The sequence below is a fragment of the Periplaneta americana genome, chromosome 1 (assembly GCF_040183065.1).
Source record: "Periplaneta americana isolate PAMFEO1 chromosome 1, P.americana_PAMFEO1_priV1, whole genome shotgun sequence".
Lineage (NCBI taxonomy): Eukaryota > Metazoa > Arthropoda > Insecta > Blattodea > Blattidae > Periplaneta > Periplaneta americana.
Genome location: NC_091117.1, coordinates 175,560,725 through 175,584,938, shown reverse-complemented (window position 1 = coordinate 175,584,938; position 24,214 = coordinate 175,560,725). Strand labels below are relative to the sequence as shown.

The following is a 24,214-nucleotide window of genomic DNA, read 5'->3' as shown; positions in this document are numbered from 1 at the left end:
AGAAGTGAGAATTCTTTCGTCGCAATGAAAGAAATGTTGGAAACTAAAGTAAAAGATAAATAGTAAAGATACGCAAATTATCTTGAAACTGCTGATGTTATCTATAAAACAATTATTAACATAATGCCTGTATTAGAGTATAGTGACTGCATTGTGAAGTTCATCAAGGGAGATGAAGATACATGGGTTATGTTTGATTTACAAATATTTTATATTTTTAGTTTCGTTACAAATTCTTGAAATTAAACTAAATTCTGTTGAAACATGACTATTGTTGAAGTTTTTTATTTACGAAAATACAAAGGTAAATTTTCATATTTCATTACAATGAGATTATTACTCTTCATGACGGTATTAATATGAATTTTAGCACGGTCGAAATGATTATAACTTTTATTTACTAATTTCTGGAGAAATTGAACACCACTGTGCATTTGAGCTGAGCAGAAGAGAAAGCATAGGTTATTTTTTATTTACCATTGGGATCCACTTCGATTTTGTGACCAATTTACAAATAATTTAAAATTACATTACATTTTCTGCTTCGAACAAGCCTGATCTATAAATTCAATTTGGCATTAGAAAAGATTTCTTTTCCATGAATTTCACATCTCACTCATTATGACATCATACTGCATCACATGGCATACAGGGAAATATGTGATCATTTAGCGTCCAAAATACCACTGTTACATTAGACACTAGTCGTATGTGCATGTTCCAAAATACTATTGTTCCATTAGATACTAGTAGCACAGTCACGAAGCTTGAGTTGTGAGAGTACTAGAAATAATAGACTGTGCCGGTTCTATTTAGCATTGTCTGTATTGAGGCGATAGTAGCGACCCTAGTGGTTAGCAACTATCTATGAATGCATATTTACTACGTATTGACTTCGTGACTGTATATACTAGACTGTGCTAGTAGTACGTACCTGTTCCGGAATACTACTGTTCCATCAGATACTAGTCATACGTGCATGTTCCAAGATAACACTGTGCACTTGTGTAGTTACATATGGTACTGTTATTTCGGAACTGTTATTTGGAACCTAGTATTTTCAAGTAACTGAAACAGTTGGAACTGTTACGAGAAAATAACTTTTCCCATTTTTACTACTGATGCTCCAAAATTTCTGACGACGCAGAAAATATGCGAACCACTACTGTAGATCAACTGTCACCATCTGGCGACCTTTCACCCAGCCGCTAAGTCCCAACTCGTCATTATCAGCTTGTTGAATTTCTCTCCGCTGTCTCCAGTGTTGTCACCTACTGTCGATTAGTAGTCGACACAACATGGTTTTCGCCATCCTTAATGATGATTTCATCAGACGTGGCAACACAGTAACTGACGCGATCATGGGAATCGTTCTCCAGTTCGAAGCAAGGTCGGTCGATAAGGTCTTTACAGCTGTTCGACAGCGACATGTAGAGACCTTGGTTCCAAGTAGCTTGGCACTCCCACGCCCCAGCTGGTAGGTGATAAGTACTGCACTAGCTCTCGATTTTCTAGGTCAAAACCACAGAAGTTTTGGTAGTGCAGTAGTGCTATGACTACACTTGTTCGGAAATATTTGATTTCTACTTTCTTATTTAGTTCTGATCTGCATCAGTATTTGTAATAATATTATGGTACTATATGCGCGCATCAATAATATTGAGTAATATTCTGTGCTTGCTTGTTTAGTGACTTCGAACTAAAAAAATATTTAGATGTCTCATTCATTTAGTGTCCTGTCCAAGGGCAGGTCTTTCACTGCAAACCCAGCTTTCTCCAATCTTCCCTATTTTCTGCCTTCCTCTTTGTTTCCTTATATGATCCATATATGTTAATGTCGTCTATCATCTGATATCTTCTTCTACCCCGAACTCTTCTCCCGTTCACCATTCCTTCCAGTGCAGCCTTCAGTAGGCAGTTTGTTCTCAGCCAGTGACTCAACCAATTCCTTTCCTTCTTCCTGATCAGTATCAGAATCAATCATTCTTTCTTCACCAACTGTTTCCAACACAGTTTCATTTCTTGTTCTGTCTGTCCACTTCACACGTTCCATTCTTCTCCATATCCACATTTCAAAGACTTTATTCGCTTCTCTTCACTTCGTCGTATTGTCCATGTTTCTGCCCCATACAATGCCACATTGCATTCAAAACACTTCACTAGTATCTTCCTTAGTTTTTTTTTCATAGGTCCGCAGAAGATGCTTCTTTTTCTGTTAAAATCTTCCTTGGCCATTGCTATCCTTCTTTTGTCTTCTGTGGGCTCATAATAATGAGATAGGAGAGTAAAGCATCCAGTAGCGGCTGGTGACCGAAATCCTCGGTGAGGCCTGTAGTAAGTAGTTTAAGTAGGCTACCTTCCATACAAAATGTTTATTATTGATGATACTTTATTATGATTGACATTATTATTATTATTATTATTATTATTATTATTATTATTATTATTATTATTATTATCATTATTATTATCATTAATGAAAAATAATATGTCAATCTTCAAATAAGTTGCTATGCTGTGAGTTGATTTCAGTAACCTTAACTATTTAATTTTTATAAAGCAACGAATATTATGCTTAACTGAAGAAGCATGTGTTGAAATTCCCCTGGAAATATTTTTCAGATCGATGAAGTTTCAGTATACGCACTGTTCTCCCCCCCTTTTTTTGTTTTTATTTTGTTTTTTGACAGCAACAAGCAGGACCAACAAAAAAGTTTATTTCGCACCACATTACCAAAGACTCATTTATGTTACTCACACCAGAATGCATTGAAAGCTCGCGTTCTAAGATTATCTTTCTGAAAAATTGTCAGTGATGGAGTAGGCCCGTCTCAATTTAAAACTCTCCTTTTTTCAATATTATTTCCTATCGATAACGATACTCTAATAATGAATTTATTACAATTATCATCATTATTTCTCGCATCTCTTTCGATTTCTATTTTTTTCCCGAAACACACAACCACAGTGGACCACACGATGATTCACCACTGTTATTCTCATCCCAACCGACACTTGAGACCGGCATTGACAAAAGACCGGGTTCTGAATGGGGGAAGTGAAGGCTGGTGGGTGGGGGAATACCTGCTAGGCCACGAGGCCACAAGAAATGTGCCTCAGTTTCAGCTTTCCGAGTGCAACCTTAAAACCCGTGGAAACATACGAAATGCAGAAGCCAGACCCGGCACGAGCGATCCTGACCTCAGGAACAAATTTTACTGCAAGACCGGTACATCACAAAGTTTTCTACTTCTACAACTCAGTACGCTTCACTGAAATAACTAATATAATATGTTATATACGACTAAAAACCACTAAAATTTTGAGTTTAAGAAAGCAAAGTGACTGAGGCCCGGCCTCACTTGCCACAGCCAATCAGCCGCCACTGAAAGCATCTCACATAACATACGCTACGACTTGCATCACAATACAAAACTCACAAAATTTTTCAAATATGGCTTAGGGCTAGGCCCTAGTGTATCTTTGAAGACAGCTGAGTAATAAAATTCTAAAGAAAAAATCAGTAACCACACCTCTATTCTGGTGACTGTCTAGCTCAAGAGAGTATGACCATTAGATAAAAAAAAAAGAGTTCGTTCCGCTGAAGTGAAGTGGCATCCGGAAGGATCTCCCTACTGGACTTTGAGCCGGCCCAGACACGCACTGCCAGCACGCTCTTGACGAGTGACCGCTAGCAGGTGCGGCGCCTGTACTTTGCTCCGGAGATAACGAGGTAATCCCGCATTTCGCGTCATCTCTTTCCGCTCTTTGCCCTCTCTGTGAGCCATGTGTTCATGACTAGGCAACGAATGATGAAAATCTTATCAGTGCAGTATCGGAAATTTCCCCTCTCCAACCATGTCTTCGATTTACTTTGTGGACTATTTTTAGAATAAGAAGAATGACATTAACTGTATTTTTAATTACAAGAGTAATATATATTTGGGTTTCTAAAGTTCATGTATCTTTTAATAATTTTTAAAATTATAATGTATTTTTTTGTGTACGGTTATAGTATAATTCTAATTGTTATATTACGCTATTACGCCATTTATGAAGGTGCATTTATTATTTTTTATATCATTTCATTTAATGTATTCCATAGATCTTACATCAGCATTGTAGCTTTAAGGTGTAGAACAAGTCAAAAGTTGTACCAAAAAGTAATTGGGCACTATTTTTGCCTCTTTAGAACCTCGTGGTACCACCTCTTGTTGCTATAACAGCAGCCACCCTGTCAGGCATGCCCTCCACTAGTTTGTGTAGGATATCCACTGGAATGCGTCGTCATTGCTCTTGCAACATGGACAATGGAAGTTAGCTCCATGTTTCGGCTGCTACTATGCAGTGGTATGCAGACAATAATGTTCACCGTTGGACTGGCCTGCACAGAGTCCTGATCTCAATCCTATTGAACACCTTTGGGCAGATTTGGACCGGCGATTGAGATCTCGGGAGATGCGGCCAACTTCCATTGTCCGAGTGCCATGTTGCAAGAGGAATGGCGACGCATTCCAGTGGATATCCTACACACAAACTAGCGGAGAGCATGCCTGACAGGGTGGCTGCTGTTATAACAACAGGAGGTGGTACCACGAGGTTCTAAAGGGGCAAAAACAGTGCCCAATTACTTTTTGGTAAATAGTGTACACTACATAGCAAGCAGATTAATTCAATTTACAAGCACAAACAATTATTCTTCAGTTGATTAGAAGGTATGAGTATGAAACATTTTTATTAATTTTGTTCTTAAACTTTTCTCTTCGCCTTTCAAAGCTTTACGATAATTGGGCTGTGCATTGAAGACTATAATACATAATTAGGGACAGTACATCCAGACAGGGATATACAGGGCATGCAGCACGTATGGGCGAATGCATATAGAAATTCATATAGAATGTTAGTTAGGAGGCCGGAGGGAAAAAGACCTTTGGGGAGGCCGAGACGTAGATGGGAGGATAATGTTAAAATTAATTTTGGGCAGGTGAGATATAATGCTAGGGTGGTCCACCGCTGTGGACTAACGGTTAACACTGTGAAACTGGGGGGCCCGGGTTCAAATCCTGGTTGAGGTTTCCTCTGGGGTTTCCCCTCAGCCCATTAAGAGCAAATGCTGGGTAACTTTCGGCGGTGGACCCTGGACTCATCTCGCTAGCATTATCATCTCATTTAGACGCTAGATAACCATAAAAGTTGATAAGGCGTCTTAAAATTACGAACTTACCATCACCTTTACTACCACTCGCACTATTACTACCCATACTTCAGAGAAGAGATGTTGGTGGATCGTACGTGAGTTTTTGCACGTAGGCCTATCACCTTCGCCAAGCATAATGGACATAGTCATAAACAACTGAAGCGTTGGGCCGAATAATGGTCTATATTACAATCTGCTAATTGTGCAGGAGGAACAAAAATGTTACATCGTAATTTCGCTCATAAACTTACTATCGGACGTGCAACATAGACCGTTATTCCATCAATATGTTTTGTGCGATTGTATGTTATTGAAAGTCATAACATTACACATCATAGAAGTTTGTAACATTTTTAACTCCACAGAAATACTACTGGGGGAATACATACTTACTGGCTTTTAAGGAACCCGCAGGTTCATTGCCGCCCTCACATAAGCCCGCCATCGGTCCCTATCCTGAGAAAGATTAATCCAGTCTCTACCATCATATGCCACTTCCCTCAAATCCATTTTAATATTTTCTTCCCATCTACGTCTCGGCCTCCCCAAAGGTCTTTTTTCCTCCGGCCTCCCAACTAACACTCTATATGCATTTCTGGATTCGCCCATACGTGCTACATGTCCTGCCCATCTCAAACGTCTGGATTTAATGTTCCTACTTATGTCAAGTGAAGAATACAATGCGTGCAGTTCTTGTTGTGTAACTTTCTCCATTCTCCTGTAACTTCATCCCTCTTAGCCCCAAATATGTTTCCTAAGCACCTTATTCTCAAACACCCTTAACCTACTGATACAGATATTGGAAAACAATTTTTGTGACAGCTGTGTAAGACTATACAGAGCATTATTCCATTAAAAAAATTGATTTTGAAAAATTGTAACAAAGACCGTTATTCGGCCCAACGCTTCAACTATACAGGGTGTTTCAGGAGGAATAGTAAATATTTTAGGGGGTGATAGTATGGACTGTTCTGAGTAAAAAAGTTTAGTCCAGTTTCGAGTGCCGGTCAGGCCTGAGATTTCCCACTTGTGGCGGACAAGGTCGCAGTTGGGGTTTTCCTCGGGGTTCTCCCGTTTCCCCATATTAGGAATCTACGTCACATTTCTCCATTCCGTCATCATTCCATAGGATTCCCCGATCACCGACTGGCGACGCACGGCATAGCTCGAAACCTGGGTACACAGTGAACCTGAATGTAGTCAGCTGGTGTGGGTTTGGGAATACGCCTAGCTTGAGGGTTAGCGCAATACATCTTGAAAGGTGGCAGTGCTGGGTCGTAGTGCCCCCTCCCGAAGTTCCATTCCATTCATCACCCTGGATGGTTACGTATCTTGTGTTTGAATTTCCTGCATGCGTCTCCAGCCATTCTGAATTTTTTTTGCAAGTTTCACTGCAAAGATGTTCGCTCGAAATGTTATCTAAATTGGACAGTTCCGGCAATAGAGCCAAGAATATCCCTTAATCGTTTGAAAGTCACCTTCGTTATGTTCTACAAAACCTAATGCACTTAATTATCGTATTTAAAATATATCCGGTTTTTATCTACAAGTTTGTTGCGACGCTAAATATAAAAATACATCTTTTTTTAATTAGGTCAAATTGTTCATGCAACCAGTGTGAATTTCTGATGTTTCATGTTTTTTAACTACTGTTCCCGAAGGGTGTCTAAGGTCAGTTGTATATGTCACAGTCCAACTGGTTACACACCAGGCAAGAATCAGACAAAATAAAAATGTGACTTCTTTTATTCATCACTAAAAATATATTTTGCGCAGAACTACTTCTTTATTCCTAACCTTCTGTCTCCTACAACTGTTCAAAGTGCATCTGGCAGACGGAATTTGACCAATGTCTGGAAACCTTCCCTTTGTCCATGGTCACCAAGATCATGTTACTAGGCACCGGTATAGCTCTGCCGGCTGAAGGCACTTGCCTGCCGATCTGGAGTTGCGCTCGACCGTGGGTTCGATTTTCTCTTGGGTTGATTACCTGGTTATATTTTTTCCAAGGTTTTCCCCAACCATAAAGCGAATGTCAGATAACCTATGGCGAATCCTCGGCCTCATCTCGCCAAATACCATCTCGCTATCACCAATCCCATCGACGCTAAATAACCTAGTAGTTGATACAGCGTCGTTAAATAACCAATAAAAAAGTTACTTGCGCTAAACGGCTAAAAGAATGGAGGTGAGTTTATAATAGCATCCGTGCACCACCCGTTGTTATAGCCTCGTGTATATATATTTTTTATTAATGGCTTGTCATTTTACAAGGCAATTGAAACTTTTTGCTCCCTCGAAGGTTCTTGTTTTTAGACTGTTTAACTATACTCACAATAAGGGCTTGCTTGGCTTGGCTTTTCTAGGGTTGGAACGGGAAGGATCCATGCAAGATTTCGCCTCAGCCAATTTTTAAATATTGCGGATTACAGATGAAATGGGGGAAGGTGGAGAGTGTTGGTGCAATGCAATAGGGAAATGGGAGTACCCCGAGAAAACAGAAAACGCTCTGCAACGTTAGCTTTGTCCACCACACATTCAATCTCTACCTGGCCGTGGATGGAATCTTGGCCATGTGGATGGAAGACTATCGCGCAAGCGCTTATCCACATAAACACTCTGTATACGTGGGCTAAAGATAAGCTAGCTCCTACGTTAATTATAGATTAATTATCACGAAACTTGTAACATCACTATACTCTATTTTCGTATATATTTTATATTACTTCAGAATAAATACATTCGATATAAAATCGGTTTCTTTAAATAAATTTTATTGTCTACAAAGTAAAGTGTAAATTCAGTATTTTCATGTTTAAAACTCAGTTGGACTCAGTTCTTCAACCTCTGCTGTAAACTTATGACATACCTGAATACTACTACTACTGCTACTAGACATCCGATTTCTGCTTTCCGTAATCTGAAACGGAGACTGCATTTTAGTTCGCGAGTGGGAGGGACTGCTCGTAAAGTCTGATTGGTAAAATTTGATTACTTTTACATTTTGTACTAATATGTGTGCAATGATTGTTTCAACTGAAAGTAAGACCGATAAATTACTATGTGACAATTCCTGCATAAATATAAGATAAAATAAGATAAGATAAAGATAAGATAAACTTTATTGTCGGAGGTATATATGCATAGACATTGTCAATAAAATACATTAATACATTAAAATTACAATAAGTCAAATATAAAATACATTAGGCAAGAGTATCATCTATTGATAAACTATTGATAAAGATTGGTGAAAAGTTGTCGTAAGTACTATCAATTAAATTCTAAAAAAAAATCTTCTTAAAATTGTTCAAGATCGAAATTTATTTATTAATAAAATACTGTTAAAAAATTTGAAATTTTGCACCTTTCTACTGTTAAGTATCCAATTAAAGGGACAAACTTATAGGCTATTCAGAGAGACATATATCCAATGCATGGAATCGAACTCAGATTCACTGAACTTTTAGCCGTATATAGAATGATTCACGAGGATTTACCGTCCTTTACGGTGCTTATTTCCGAAGACATTCTGAGCAAAAAATGTCATATAAACATGGGTCCCATTCTCAATATTTACAGAGTTACGTTTCGTTATTGGAACGCATTGCTGTGAACGCGTGATCTTGGTCAGCGTGCAGTCAGCAGCCAGGGCGAGCGCTACGGAAATTAAAGATAGCCGTATGCAGTTACGTAGAGCGACGAGTGCCGTTCACAAGCGTGCGGCCAAGTGTACTCAAGCGGACGGCGACATTTTTTAAAATGTGTTGTAAACTCTCCAGGACTGTAAATTAGGATGCAAAATTGAACTGCAAATAATTAAGTCGGTAGAAGTTGTGTGATTTGTAATAATTGTTGTGATAAGCGCGTAAGAATAATGTAATTTTCTAGTTAAAAATAGAAAAAGATGTCTGTACGAAGTAACTAAGGAATTCACAGTACATTTTTAGCTTCATAATACTTGCCAATTAAAGAAATGATACTTCTGAATGGTTCATTATCTATTTGTAACTTATTATTGTTTTACCTTCAAACTAAAGAAAAAACGTATTTTACAAACAACTTTAAATTAATGTAACTCTGAAAATATTGAGAATAGGAACTATGTTTATATGACATTTTTTGCTCAAAATGTCTTCAGAAATAAGCTCCGTAAAGGACGGTAAATCCTCGTGAATCACTCTGTATGCTACCACTTGATCCACACAAGACAGTTCCGTACTCATTTTAAGCATGGTAGCAATTTGAATCTTTACATCAGTTGCGCCTTCTCAACCTGCACGTGATAAACCCATTATGGTAGAACAAGAGTCAATGAGCACTAAATATGGGATGGTCAGTCTGCTATCTCGTGCGATCTTTGTATACCCAAAAACTCTCCTTTTATGGAGAACACCTTCATAGAAAAGAACTTTACGCCGGATCCCAACAAAGTGTTTATTCCGACTGCCGAGTGACAGACACGGAGTTATGCTATCACTTCACGAATGCAACAAATAAACTATAAAGAGTATAAAGTGTTGTGTCAAGCGTTGGCTGACGATCTGTTTGTAAACTTGAGACACTGTGACTGTTCGAAGTACATCTCTTATCTCATCCACTCTAACTTAGAGTGTGTTGTCGTAGGTAACAGACAATGTTTTCGTTTGGCGAGCTGGAATGTGAAGCTTTATATTGATTCACACTTTATTTTATATTATTTATATTATTCAAACATATTATCTGCCATAATAATGTTTTTTCTTGCATGAACTTTGGTTTTTCTGTTGAGGTTCGCTTTGAAGATCCGGGATCAAATTCCACCATTTCTCGATAATTCACAATTATTAAGCCTACTATACGGTCCCGAAAAATTCGGGTGTACCTTGCCCCCTTAAGTTTCCATTGCGACAGGTACTACTCACAAATTTTGACCTATGCAAGTCAATTATCTTTTTTTAGTGGTTTATTTTACGACGTTTTATCGACATCATTGTTATCTAGCATTTGAATGATATGAAGGTCATAATTCCAGCGAAATGAGTCCAGGGTCCAGCGCTAGAAGTTACCCAATATTTGCTTTTAAAGGATTGAGGGAAAACCCCAGATAAAACCTGAACCTTAGCACGTTCTTCTTTATGGCAAGTGGCATGAAAATGCAGAATAAAGTGCATTGAACTGACACCCGAGTAGACAATAGCTTTATTTTCTGAGTTCTGTGACCAACTTGTCCCAACCAGAATTTGAACTCACGGATTAACTTCAATTGCGATATAACATGATTTGCAGGCCAACTCCTGGACATGTAATAAATATGGATTGTTTACTCCATAAACTTCACACGAATCACAAACATATCATTAATATGTATAAGATGTTAAATGTACTGTACACCCATTTACTTTATAACAACATTGGACATAATAGTAATGGAAAACATAAACATAAATGGGCCTATAATTATATAGGAGTTTAATTTTAATGTTTTATCATAATTTGCTTTAACAACTTGTCAGCCTGTTAATGAACTGTGAAAATGTTTTGAATAAATTAATAGACAACAGTGATAACTTCAGTGGTCATAAAATTAATTATAATAAATGATACATAACTTTTATATCAAAGTACCGGGTAATACAAAAGAAATAGACATTTTCAATGTTGTATGAAACAAAAACTGTATATGATATCGACATGCATTTTGTGCTGTTGAAGAAGTGTAGAAATTTGGATAAGACACACTGTTGGTATTACTGCATTGATTATTGCGCTGGTGGAAGCATAATAGCTAAGTATCTGTGACATCGACATGCATTTTGCGCTGTATTAGGTTGATGAACTGCTCAACTGCATAGGAAAGGAGAGAACTTCATCTTCCAATAGGATGACTGGCACCAGGGTGTTATAAATTATCGGGACGAAATACTTCCACAGCGCTAGATTGGCTGTGCAACAGACGACAACCACGCTCTCTCACGGTGACCACCAAGGAGCCCCGATGTCACACCGTGCGACTTTTTTCTTTAGGGATTTGTGAAACACAATGTTTACTTCCCATAGTGATTTAGATGAGTTGAAACAGCGCATCACAATTGCTATGGCTAGTGCCGATGCAGGTATGGTACATCGGGTTTGAGATGAACTAGACTATCTCCTTGATGTATGCCGTACGACGTAAGGAGCACATACTGAACATTTGTGAGTTCCCAAAGTAAATTTGAGGAATTACTTTATAAATTGTATTATATAGTGCAAATTGATTCCTGATAACATTAATAGTTTTGTATTTATAAAACATTGAAAGTGGTGTCCATTTCTTTTATATATTTAATGGACTTGAATGCTACTTGGTCAAGGGGGATTACAGAATTTGAAATATTTGTGTATATCAGTAATCTCTAATTTTATACTTTAAATTACTATTATATTTTGTAATATAGATTAGTATGCCATTTACCCAGATTAGTCTACCGTCCTTTATATAGGACACTTTCGTTTCATGGCGAAAGTTGCTTAAATTTTATTTCTATTTCTGCAGTATCCCTGTACATGAATTTGATACTATCTGTGCTGCATGCTTATTTCCCGCATGTAATACTTGGTGTCTAGTCGTAATTAACTTATATACCTACGAATCACCCACTTCCATTTTCCCCTTCAAAGTTTCTAGCGTTTTTTCAGCGGAGCAGCGAAAACCGGAGTGAGGCAACTGGCCAACAGGCTTGGAGCTCACATATTCAGTTTCTCTCAGCCCCGAACTCCCTTACAAGGACGCGTTTTCGCGAACGTTCTAAATTTATCCTTCCAATTCCCCTCTCCATTCATTCATTCATTCATTCATTCATTCATTCATTCATTCATTCATTCAGACTTGAAAATTGGTCTGAGCTAAACTAGTCTTTACACTAGGATAACATCTCCCACGACCGGGGACTAGTCCGTAGAGGCTAGTGAGGCCCACTGCGGTGCACTATTGCTTGTGGGTTTGGACGGGCAGGGCCCAGGTAAAATAAACGATGGTAGGATACGCCTGGATGTTGACGGGGCAGATAGATGCACCGCAGTGTGGGAACTGTTTTGTTAATTTTGTACATGCATTACTATACTCATTTATTTTGTATTTTGCGCATTTATTATGTTAATGTACACAAAGATAATATACCCAGTATCTGTTTCATAATAATCGGTCAGTTCATTGCGGAGTTATGTCATATTCTTGCATCTGCACATAAAATGTGCCATTCAGTGAAACATTTTCTGCATATCAGGGTTAATTTGGACTGTCAAACAGTGAAACCGGACGTTGTTTCAATGGAATTGCAGTGTAACCTCAATTGAAGAAGTTGTTTCTCAACGTCGTAGAACTTGACTATACGTCTTCATCCAAATCAAGTTTCCCACATTTGATATCTTGCCCAGGAAGTTATTGAGATATTTGCATAATCATATACCTACATGTAATCAAGAGTTTTGTACGTTGAAGCTTCGAAAAAATAGCGTTAGGAAGAGAATGATAGCTGAACCTTGGCTTCACTTCTGAGTCACCTCGTCTCAGTTGCAATCACAGTCTAGTATATACAGTCGCGAAGCTCAATACGTAGTAAATATGCAAACATTAGATAGTTGCTCACCACTAGGATCGCTAATATCGCCTCATTACAGGCAATGCAAAATAGTACCGTCACAGTCTATTGTTTCTAGCACCCTCAAAACTCAAGCTTCGTGACTGTATATAGTAGACTTATAGTAGAGTTATTGAGATATTTGCATAATCATATACCTACATGTAATCAAGAGTTTTGTACGTTGAAGCTTCGAAAAAATAGCGTTAGGAAGAGAATGACAGCTGAATCTTGGCTTCACTTCTGAGAGTCACCTCGTCTCAGTTGCAATCACAGTCTAGTATATACAGTCGCGAAGCTCAATACGTAATAAATATGCAAACATTAAATAGTTGCTCACCACTAGGGTCGCTAATATCGCCTCATTACAGGCAATGCAAAATAGTACCGTCACAGTCTATTGTTTTTATCACCCTCAAAACTCAAGCTTCGTGACTGTATATAGTAGACTGTGGTTGCAATCAAGCACATTCATAGTCCCACTTATCACACATTCTTTCGTATTCACTGAATAGGTAACTATAGGCAAATAGGGCTTAATATTACAATAGTTTTATAAAATGTACCATTGCAGCTTTCGAATAAACTGTGTTGGCCCACCTCATGTATTTCTTCTTTCTTTTGGCCCGTTTTCATAAAAGTTTGCTTAATACTGCATTAGATGGTGCTGAAACATTTGGGAACTGACGTATATAGGCAGCCCTTTGGCATTCTGTTAAATCACAGATGTCGTTCTCCGATGATGTGAGCTAAAATATTGTCGGACCATCGGATCTGTGCCCCCGTAAGATATGCGAACTGAACCCTAATTCCTTCTCAGCCTCGGTAATTCATTTCTCTCCCCGCATTCCTACCTCTCTCTGTTCTATCTCTTACCCTTTCTCTCCCCCACTATTCACAATCTTGAGCCTTCTTGCGGGACAGTTTATTTGCACTTGCAGTCCAGTGTTGTCAACTCAACATAATAATGTAGCATGGAGTGGTGAAAGAAATATTATTAAGCAAGTACAGTAATAGCATTTTTCGATGAAGAGAAAGAAACAGGTCAATATCTGTTTCCTATCAATCAGGCAACGAAAAGAGCAGCTGCGATCACAGGTGAGGCTTATTTTATTTCAATTGATTACGTATTAAATGTCTTACTTAACTAATACTAATACAGGTTATGTAATTTATATAGGCAGGTCAGAGCGCCTAATAAAGAAAATAAGGAGAGAGGGAGTCTGTGCAGGAGATGAAAAGCTAGAATCACTAGAAAGAACAGACCAAGGGAACCTTTAATTCTTGTAGATGATATGAACCGATGTATTTTAAGAAGAAAGATACAAGAATTTTATACCGTGCAGAAAGAAGTTCCGAGATTGAAGAAATTACTGAAGGTTGCGAGAGAAGCAGTAATTTACATGGTTGGAGAGAAACGCTACGGAAAGTGATTCGAGACATGGGATTTAGGTTTAAAAAAATGTAGAAATACAAGATGTATTTTTGATGAAAAAAATGATATTGTAGTCCACACCTGTGGAGTAACGGTTAGCGCGTCTAGCCGCGAAACCAGGTGGCCCGGGTTCGATTCCCGGTCGGGGAAAGTTACCTAGTTGAGGTTTTTTCCGGGGTTTTCCCTCAACCCAATATGAGCAAATGCTGGGTAACTTTCGGTGTTGGACCCCGGACTCATTTCACCGGCATTATCATCTTCATCTCATTCAGATGCTAAATAACCTAAGCTGTTGATAAAGCGTCGTAAAATAACCTACTAAAATAAAAAAAAATATTGTAACATGGAGGACTAGTTATTTATGACACCGTTTGACGGAAGCTTGGCAACATCCCTATTCGGCAAGGTTCGTGGCCTGCTGTTTGACGTGGTGGGAGGAAAGCGGGTGGAATGGAGTGAGTACAGGCGTTAACTTTTTCAAGAACGACAACAGCGCTGAAGGGGCACAGATCCGTTGGTCCAACATTAGTACAATTAGGGGAATATGGGGCAGGACGGGGAAGGGGGGCAGGACGGGGTATAGCCTCTATCTTCCCAACAAGTAGTGCAATCTACCGAATTTTTTTTAGAACTTCGTCAACTCATGTAACTATATCATCACAGAGCACTTACTGCCATTCCTTGCATCTGTTGTATGTTATTAGGTTGCTGCATCATATTGTATCATTCATTTGCAACTTTAAAGTGTTCTCTTGTCACACGTAAGTAGAAATGAGATTTATTTAGATAATCTATTTTAATGTCATATTATAGAGTGCTTACCTGGCTTTTAATTCCGAAACTTTCTTAAATTTCGTGCGTTATGTTTCCTGCCAATACCTCATAACTTAGAAATTGTGACTGTGGGGCAAAACGGGGTGGGGCATAAGAGGGCAGTACCCCGTCCTGTCCCACGTCATATTTAATTAAATTTCACCTCCTGTAATGGGTTGTTCGTTCTGTTGTTTGTCAGAAGAAGGTTGGATTAGATGCGTATCATGTCTGAAATGGGCTCAGAATTGTTGCGCAGGAGTAGACAGTGAAGACGAGGATGCCACGCACATTTGCGTATTTTGCGAATGACTTTTTCTCAAGTAAACGTGTAAAATGTTGTAGTATTCACACTTTCAGTATATAATTTTTGTCACTTTTGCCATTTAATTATTACAAAAAATAGATACCCCATTTTGCCCCATACGTGGGGCAGAACGGGGCAAAACACACATTTCGAAAAACTAATTTATTTTAAGGTTATAATGACCGGATTTCACTCGAAGTGCATATTTTTTTACTTGTTTACAGTGTAATAAAAGCATATATGTCATAAAACCCATACATTTACATTATTTGATACCAAATAAAAGCATTCAAACATTAACTACCCCATCCTGCCCCATGTTCCCCTATAGGGAAGATTGGAACCTTACCTGTCCCGCGACGGAGTAGCAGATGGCGAGGAGTATGCGCAGCGGCAGCCTGGCTCTGTAGGAACGATGAGTCCAGAGTCGATGCACACCAGCCGTCACCCCGAACCCGCCTACACCGCCCACGAAGACGCCTGCAGTAGAGATATACCGTACAATTACTGATCCTGCGAGGCAAAATGCTGTCGATGTTCAAGTACTGAAGTTTCACTTCCAGTCTTATTCCACCAGTGCTCCATTATTTATTTACTTATTTATTTAATCTTACAGGATTAATGCCATAGGGCCTTCTTTTCCATCCTACCAGACAGCGAACAATGATAGCATAGTAAGTAATGCAAATTACATGAAAGTCCAATAGAGGATCAATAGGCTCAAAATAAATCACTAAAGAACACTTATGAAACACTCTCATCGCTCGGGAGAGTTGCTCGTGGCTGTTCTTTATGCAGCATGCAGCATCCAGAATGCGGTCGATTAGCACCTCTCTCGTTTTCACCTTCCTTTGGTATATCAAGTTTTTCATATAATCCCATAGACAGTAAATACTCTTCGATATGGTACTCTTATGTTCAGAAAGCGTCGTTCATATACAGTGACGGCACGCAAGGAATTTCCATCGTACAAACCATAAACATACACAATATCAGCGTATTCTGCAGTAAAAAATTTACAAAGTATCTTGAAAAACACAACTTAACACTTCCAATAACTGTACCTGTATAACTACTTTAGGGTAGGTAGCTGACTGAACTGCTGTGAACTGATAAGCGATAATGTATTTGTGTTATGCGCGGGTTCTGTCATTACATCAGATAAGGGCAGGTGATTGGACATTTGTAATGTCCATCACCCGGTTTGTGAGGTGAATGAACTTATCCACATTGCTCACAATGCAGATTCTAATGTTACGTCATTCATTGCGATCCGTGACCTTGTCTCAAATCTCACGTCAACAGCATATTGTAACGTCTGATTCACATTGGGGCGAGACTTTTTACCAAAAAATGCATCTAGCTCCGCCATCGTTCGAAAACGGATCTATATTCATATGAACTTTTTCACTCAAAATGGCTTAAGACATCGTATACTAAATTTTTTACCTTTCCTCGTGAATCACTCTGTATATTGGAACGTCAGATCAATAACGTGTCCATTAATGAAGTGAACAATCAATTTTGAGCCTAGGCATCAAGTCAACTAATTGAAGTTGTGCTATAAAGCAAGGATGGGCATCGTGCCTCACTGACCTTCACAGAGCTTATTGCTCTGAGTGACTTCATCTTCACAGTCCCCGTTCCTCCCTCACGTAGCTCCTAGGCGTGGGCAGGTTCTATATCAGTTTCATAAGCAATATCATTGGTGGCATAATGGCATTATCAAAGCAGTGTGTACGCGTTACAAAACGATTATTTGATGAGAAGTGGGAGGAAGAGTTTTTTGCTGTTTAGAAGGGGAGAACATACGATGTATGTTATGCTCGATAATCCTATTAGGCATTAATAAATTTAATATACAACGACATTACTCCTTATGTCATAAAGAACATGCTGAATTAGAAGGTAAGACAAATTAAATATTATTTTTCGTACTATTCCGAAGAAAATTTATGATCTTAACATTTGCATAGTATACTAAATACGACATTATACCTTAAACACGCTGCATTAAAAGGTACGAGGAATTAAATGTTGTTTGTACGTATTATTTCCAAAAGAAATTTATTTTAAAAAATATCAAATGTGCGTAGAAAACGAAATATGATTTTCTGAAATTATTTTATGTCGAGAACGTGCAAATCTATTAAGTAATCTTGATAAACGCCAGAATATTCAAGAAAATAAACGTAGACAACGTGGTGGAATATTATTGGCTAGTTACGCAATTTCTCGCCTGAGATTTAAATCAATTCAATGATGGAGAAATAGTAAAGAGGTTTATGATTAAAGCTACCGAATTAATTTGCCAAATTGAATAAAAGTTTTAGAGTCTCTCACGTTAACCAAGCGCTTTCCTATAATTCGCCACTGACCGCCTTAGCGATTACGATAAGGTGACGCAGGTCACAGCAGTTTATATTTCCCATCCAACTCTGGGGTCTCCTCTCCTAGTAAACAAACTATTTCAAATCGAGTGCCTCACGTAACCGAAAATTGTGCCCATGTATGCTATAAAGTGAGAATAGCATAGTGAGTCGACTGAGAAAGACGATGGGCAGCAGTGGCGGCTGATTGACTGAGGCAAGTGAGGCCGGGCCTCAGTCACTTGGCTTAACAGCTTAACTGAAATCAAATTTTGTGTTTTCATATAATGTATTAGTTATTTGAAAGAAATCATATATCGCTATAGAAGCATTTGAAAAACTTTGATGTATATAGAACTGTTTTTCAGTAAAATTTGTTCCTGAGGCCGGGATCGCTCGTGCCGGGTCTCGCTTGTGATGTATATAGACCTGTTTTGCAGTAAAATTTGTTCCTGAGGCGAGGATTGCTCGTGCCGGGTCTGGCTTGTGATGTATATAGACCTGTTTTGCAGTAAAATTTGTTCCTGAGACCAGAATCGTTCGTGCCGGGTCTCGCTTAATGCATTTCATGTCCTTTCGCGGGCTTTGAGTTTACGCTTAAAACGTTGTAGCTGAGGCACAATTCGTCTGGCCTGGTCAGATTTCACTCGTCCCATCCATGGGCCGGCCTCAAGGGTAGAGTGGGGTGGGAATAGCAGTGGTGACTTGTCTTCCTAACTAGGCCATAAATAACAAAATTCCAGCCCTTTGGCAGGCAGAGACCGACTCGATTCTCTCCCCTTATGTCTCAGTTTATGACATATAAGCGAGGGTGTAGTACAGTAGTGAATGTGGACCAATGTTGTTATGTATTTCGGGAAAATATAAACAGAAACAAATGAGAGAAGTAATGTTGGTGCAGTTAATTCATTGTTAGAGTGTCCTTTTTCGAGAAGAAATAATACTGAAAGAAAGAAAGTTTTAAATAAAGAGAGAGACTACCGAGATACCTACGACATCGCTGATAATTTTTCTCACACACAATCTTAAAACGCGAGTTTCTATAGCATCTGGTATGGGCAACATAAATGGTTATGTGGTAATGTGATGCAATATAAACTTCTCTCGGCCTTGTTTGTTGCTGTCAAAGAAAAAAATAAAAAGAAAAGGAAGAAAGGGGGATTTCAACACATAATATGGGATGCTTCGTCACACTGAAACAATCACTGAAACTCAGAGCATAACAGCTTATTTGGTGAGTGAAATTATTATTTTTCATTGATAATAATAATAATAATAATAATAATAATACAGTAATAATTATATTAATAATATACTAACAATAATAATTAATATCATAAACAAACATTTCCTATCGGAGGCAATTAAACTAGTTGCATCTGGCCTCACCGAGGATTTCGATCACCGGCCGCTACTGATGGGCAGTGAGTCATGTTACTAAGTTTATGTAGTGTGAAGAGCAACTTTGTTTCTTGATTTCACGTTTGTGGCCAACCAACCGCGTGATTGGCAATGCGTCAGTCCTGCGGGTGACAACTCCCACGGTTAAGTTGCGGGATGCTTACACAAAATTGTGTATGACCTCGGCCTTGCTCGTCCACCTCTACTGAGGGTAAACGGGCGTGAGGCTGACAGATGCTACTACTGCTATGCCTTGACTTGTTGCGCCGCGGCTTATGGCGAGTGGGACCACGTCCCGTTCGAGTGGTGTGACTTGGAAAGTGCTGCAGCACCGAAGAAACAGCTCATCTGCTCGCCTTGCACTTTCTCCAGAGTTAATAAGAGTGAAACTTAAACACTGTGGCAATTGCAGGGTTTGCTGCAAAAAGGAGGTAGCTCCACTTTTCGCTAAATGGAGCTACCTCCTTTTTGCAGCAAATCCTTCTCGGCTCTATAAACAAATTGTTTATTACAGGCAACCTAATTTAACGTATTCGAACGTATTTAACGTATTTAACTTTCTTCGCTTATCATGACACTAGTAATCACTTAACACATAATTGAGCCGTTCATAGCAGAAGTGGTGTAAGTCAAAAATGAGTAATGAGGGTTAAAGTAAACATTCTGTAAAATACAGTTCAAAGTAGCAATTAATATTTATTTTATTTAAACTATTAGTAGTCAGTGGATAGGAAGAAGGACATATTAATTCCTACTTTGCGCTGTATTTTACAGAATTTTTACTTTAAATCTCATTACCCAATTTTGACTTACACCACTTTTGCTCTGAACGGCTCATTTGTTAGTGCATATGATTGTATATTTTAAAATTTGTTTACATTGCATACCTATTTTCCTATTTCAGTTGATATATTCTGGACATATTTTTATTTATTTTATAATACAAACAAATGGCATATTCTGCAATTCTCCGAAGCTTAATGAATAGGGAATGACTGTGGAAACGCTGCATCAGTGTTGCCAACTCTCACAGTGCCCTACGCGCCAGATTGGTCTTACAAACCCGCTATATATCCGCCAGACTTAGAAAATTCTATCATGTTATATACATAACTCTTTTTTACTATAATAAATAATGAATGAATGAATGAATGAATGAATGAATTTAGCCAATAACATCCCTTGAGGGCTAAGGCCTCCCATCGGTAGGTGGGGAAGCTTTACGAGCACTCACTTATATAGCGGGTGCCGGCACTCACTAGGCTAGCTATTCCTAGAGAGTGTTTGTTGCTCTGGGGTATTTCACAGGTTTGTTGCTATTCCGATAATAAATAATATTAGAACCTAAATATTCGTGTACTGTGACGTAGTTTGACTCATTCAACAATAAACTGTATAGACTATCACGATTGCCATCTGTTAATTCTTGTACTTCACCAGAGTAGCGAAAAGTGGATCTATCTCCTTTTTTGCAGCAAACCCTTCTAGGCTGTATAAATAAATTGCTTATTACAGGCAACCTAATTTAACGTATTCAAACGTGACTTACTTCGATTATCATGACATTAGTAATCACTTAACACATATTTGTTAGTGCATATGATTGTCTATTTTAAAATTTGTTTACATTGCATACCTATTTTCCTATTTCAGTTGATAAATTTTTGACATATTTTTATTTATTTTATAATACAAACAAATGGCATATTCTGCAATTCTCCGAAGCTTAATGAATAGGGAATGACTGTGGAAACGCTGCATCAGTGTTGCCAACTCTCACAGTGCCCTACTCGCCAGATTGGTCTTACAAACCCGCTATATATCCGCCAGATTTAGAAAATTCTATCAGGGTGTCCCATTTATCTCGTGTACCTATTATAACTTTTTTGTTTGGATAGATATTGGAATTTTTGTTTTTGAGAGTTATGTTAGAACGAGGGGCTAACATGAGTGTAGAGCAGCCGTGGCGAAAAGGCCATGGTGCGCCGAGCCACTGTGTAAGCTGCAACGTGCATAGCACCTATGGAGGGAGGCGGACAACCGAAGGGGAAATTAATGTTTAGGACGTGTAACGAAGAAAGAAATGAACAAGAAAACATAGGACACATCATCACAACCTAAAATTAACTGTCTTCAGAATGTCTCTGCGACGAAGTTTCAAAATCAGGAGTTATGCCACTTACTGTCAATCGTAGTTGATCACGAAGGTATTTGTCTGTCAGCCGTGATCTAAATTTGATTTTTACTATTTTCATTGTTGAAAATAATTTTTCACAAACGTAAGTTACAGCGAACATGGCTTCAACAGAGCAAGCGAAAGAACGAAGCTTCAAATATTTATTTTTTTCCAAGGATTTGAAAAGTTCAATATCTGTCAAGTTCTTACATCTAGCTTTCATTTAACGTCACATTGTAAATCTGTGAGTTTAAATTGAAAATCTAACCGCATTATTCGTACATCTGCTGTAAAAGAATCGACGTACAGAGATGATAATGATAATAATAATAATAATAATAATAATAATAATAATAATAATAATAATAACACTTAACCTTTTAATGTTTCATCAGTAACATGTAGTGACTTATAATGCCGTTTTATGTTATACAACCGTTTTCCTTAGTAATATTTGTGAACAAATCATACATTTAATATTTTCATCATATTGTAAGCAAAAGAATGCATCCTCCCATCCTACTTGAAACTTTCGTTTTTTATAGAGGTACATGGTTTCGAGAGAGATATTGCGACGATACGCCACTCGCAGATCCGAGACAAATACAAATAGAACGGAGTTTGACTTCAGTGAGTAAGAGGGTGGGGGTTGTAGGTAGGAAGCGAGAGAAAAGCACTACGAGCCACAATGTGCTCGTGAGTCGCATTTTCGCCGCGGCTGGTGTAGAGATTTGGTGCGTGTAACTACATTATGATACAAGATACACGTGATGTCATCAATTTTTCAAATAGCACTACATACTTTAATCATGTTACATTGATTGCACACATTAAGACGAGTTAAAAAATGTATCACAATGTCTCTTCCCAATCAATAACAACAAAATGCAGAATGAATGACATCAGAATGTGCCGTTTGTTGCGGTGCCCCATTCATCTTATGCATTAACTTACACAAAACGAAAGACGACTGACGTCCGTACACGTCGTGTGTTGTGTATTTGCTGTCTTAACATGTAAACAAATCACAACAACTGTCGACGCCACAATCCACGTACAGTGGCCTGCACGTTCTCCGGACTTGTCGCCACTCGACTTCTTCCTGTGGGGAACTGTGAAGGACAGTGTGTACCAGAACATTCTGACGACACCAGACGACATGCAGCAACGCATTCGACAGCTTGTGTGTTCATTCAGCCAGCAACATGCCGGGCAATCATACGGTCTTTCGGGGAACGCCTTCGAATGTGCATTAATGAGAATGGTTAGCATTTGGAACATCTTCTGTGACTCTCAAAGCATAACATTACCACATTGGAAATACGTTTTTGTTTCGTTTGTTGTTGTTATGGATTAGGAAGGTGACATTGTGATACATTTTTGAACTCGTCTTAATGTGTGTAATCAATGCAACACAATTAAATTATGTAGTGCTATTTGAAAAATTGATGTCGTCACATGTATCTTGTACCATAATGTAGTTACATGCACCAAATCTCCACACTCATGTTAGCCCCTCGTTCTAACATAACGCTCGAAAACAAAAGTACCAGTACCTATCCAAACAAAAAAGTTATAATAGGTGCACAAGATAAATGAGAGACTCTGTATACATAACTCTTTTTTATTATAATAAATAATAGCAGAACCTAAATATTCATGTACTGTGATGTCGTTTGACTCGTTCAACAATGAACTGTATGGACTATCACGATTATTATCTGTCAAATCTTGTACTTGCACACTGTGGCGTAGTTAAATGATCTATATTCTGAATACTGCCACGTTTTTTTGTTATTTAACGACGCTGTAAATAGTACCGTGTTCAGCAATATACAACGACACTTACTGTCTCCAATTTTCGACTTTTCAATGACTGAAGTCTTCTCGAAATTTATAACAGCATGAGCTTGTTTTGTGGTCCAACTGTAATATTTTCCGATTCGACGTGTTTAAGTTGCATGTGCCTTTAAGTTCCTTAGTAATTAGTTTATTGTATAGTGTTTTATTACAGAATTTGCATCTTGCTATTTCACTAGCCATACTCTGACACACATCTAACTATTTTTTAAGTAATGGATCGTGCAGCCATGTAAAACAAAATTTCTCTTGATGCTGTGGTTTAGGTATCTATAAATGAAAAACAAAATAGACCTATTAGTTTATTGTAATTATTGTGATAAGGGGACTTTTTAAATATAGGCTATTGCAATTTACTTGCTGTAAAAATTCATCAACCTCAATAGAATTAAACTGCTTTACTGGACACTACTAAAGAAGAACGTTTGAAACATTTGAATGATCAATATTCGATTTATTCAATGTAATAATTCTAATCCATGTTTTATGGGTCCCTATCATCACGGCATGGCGCGTCCTCAGGTTGCGGATAGAGGAGACAGCCTCCAGATATGGAGGGTAGCTGCGAATATATTGAATAAGCAGTCGTGGACAGCCGATAAGGGGTGGTTCTCCAGCTTGGGGGTTGGGGGAAGGGCTAACAACCCATCACCATAAAAATGCAGCTTGTTACGAATCCATACAATAAGTATTAGTAGTATTTATTCTTAGAAGTATTTATTTATTTAACATGGTAGAGATAAGGCCGTGTTAGGCCTTCTGTGCCCCTCTCTCGGAATGGGGCTGATTCTCTGACACGACCACAGCAGAGGAATAAGGTTATGAGATTTGAAAAACGGAGGGAAAAAGATCTTTGGGGAGGCCGAGACGTAGATGGAAGGATAATATTAAAATGAATTTGAGGGAGGTGGGATATGACGATAAGAGACTGGATTAATCTTGCACAGGATAGGGACCGATGGCGGGCTTATGTGAGGGCGGCAATGAACCTGCGGGTTCCTTAAAAGCCATTTGTAAGTAAGTAATAATTCTAATAGCCTGACGAAAACTACACCATT

At 38.4% G+C, this 24,214-nt stretch overlaps 2 protein-coding genes across 2 annotated transcripts in view; one reads left to right on the top strand and one right to left on the bottom strand.

Moving 5' to 3' along the window:
• The window catches only part of LOC138704557 (probable glutamate receptor), a 148,329-nt gene that overhangs the window by 37,891 nt on the left and 86,224 nt on the right, over positions 1-24,214 (top strand). The gene's annotated exons all lie outside the window — the stretch shown is intronic.
• Positions 1-24,214, bottom strand: part of LOC138704565 (acyl-CoA Delta-9 desaturase-like) — a 105,571-nt gene that overhangs the window by 72,708 nt on the left and 8,649 nt on the right. Inside the window, exon 3 of the mRNA XM_069832603.1 lies at positions 15,700-15,830. Within this exon, the coding sequence (XP_069688704.1) occupies positions 15,700-15,830 (131 nt within the window). The remainder of the gene's footprint in view (positions 1-15,699; positions 15,831-24,214) is intronic.